This window comes from Cariama cristata, unplaced genomic scaffold (genome assembly GCF_000690535.1).
Source record: "Cariama cristata isolate BGI_N322 unplaced genomic scaffold, ASM69053v1 scaffold23415, whole genome shotgun sequence".
In the NCBI taxonomy this organism is placed as follows: Eukaryota; Metazoa; Chordata; class Aves; order Cariamiformes; family Cariamidae; genus Cariama; species Cariama cristata.
Window position 1 is genome coordinate 1 of NW_009618474.1, and position 1,117 is coordinate 1,117.

General features: G+C 63.5%; 1 protein-coding gene across 1 annotated transcript in view; it reads right to left on the reverse strand.

Moving 5' to 3' along the window:
• Positions 1-6: 6 nt before the first annotated feature.
• The window catches only part of LOC104162210 (MAP kinase-activated protein kinase 2-like), a gene marked incomplete at its 3' end in the record, with an annotated part of 10,282 nt that continues 9,171 nt past the window's right edge, over positions 7-1,117 (reverse strand). Inside the window, exons 9-11 of the mRNA XM_009700883.1 lie at positions 696-771; positions 375-499; positions 7-67 (exon numbers count right to left, since the gene is read on the reverse strand). Of these exons, the coding sequence (XP_009699185.1) occupies positions 7-67; positions 375-499; positions 696-771 (262 nt within the window). The remainder of the gene's footprint in view (positions 68-374; positions 500-695; positions 772-1,117) is intronic.

The window sequence follows — 1,117 nt, forward strand, 5'->3', positions numbered from 1 at the left end:
ATGAACTCCGTTATCGTCATCCGCTGGGTCGGGTCCGTCTTCAGCAGGTTGCGGATCAGCTGCTTAACTGGAAGGGTTTGTGCAGGGCCAGGTTGTTAGCAGGTCCCGGGGCGGGGGCTCTCCCCCTGCTCCAACCTGAGCTAGCAGACCCAAAACGCCTGCACACATCGCCCGTCCCCTCTGTGCCACAGACCTCAGCCTGGTCAAACCCTTCAGCAAAAGCCTCTCGAGCGAAGGGGCAAAGCTGCTGCACCGCTGAGAGGTGACCCACGACATGCCCAGGCTTCCCCCAGCCTTCGCAGCGCTGCCGGACACAGGGCTGACCCCAAAGAGACCTCAGCCCGGGGACAAGCCATCACGGGGACCGCGTTTACCTTCCTCCGACACTTCGGACCATTCAGGATTGGGAAACTCATACTGGCCCATTCGAATTCGCTTCTTCATGCCAGGCGAGATGGCCAGGCCGTGGTTGGAGTAGAAGGGGGGGGACCCGCACAGCCTGTGCCGGGAGAGGGAGCGGAGAGTCAACGCGTCGCCCCAAAAGCCCCCCGGTAGCACCCGCAGGGCACGGGGCAGTGCCAGGGGCAGGAGCAGCACAGCTGGGAAAGGCTCAGCCCCACCAGCCAGCAGACAGCTCGGAAGCTGCATCCCCTCTTCTGACCCCGGGAGGATGGAGAAGGACCCATGGGACTTACAGAATGTACATGATGACGCCGAGGGACCACATGTCACAGGACTTGTCGTACTTCTCCGGGCCCAACACCTCCGGGGCTGGTAGAGAGAAATAAAAGTCCTGAGTTGAAGTGGCAGCGGCAGGCGAGAGGGATCTGACCATCCCTCAGAGCCGGCAAAGAGCTGCCTGCGGCTCCGTGCAGTCTCGGCAGCCCTGCTCCGAGCGGTGCGAGCGCTGCTGCCCAGGCTTCGGCATCGCCACGCAGGCAGCAGAGGCAGGAGCGGTGCAGGGTGGTGCCACCTCACAGCCCCGAGCACAACCGAAGGGAGGTTGCAGCAGGGGTATGCAGCGTATCGGCTGTACACACCGACACCGCAGTCCGGCACGCACCAGCGAGCAGCAAACAGGGCACCCACCTGCACACACAGCAGCCCCCAGTCCCAA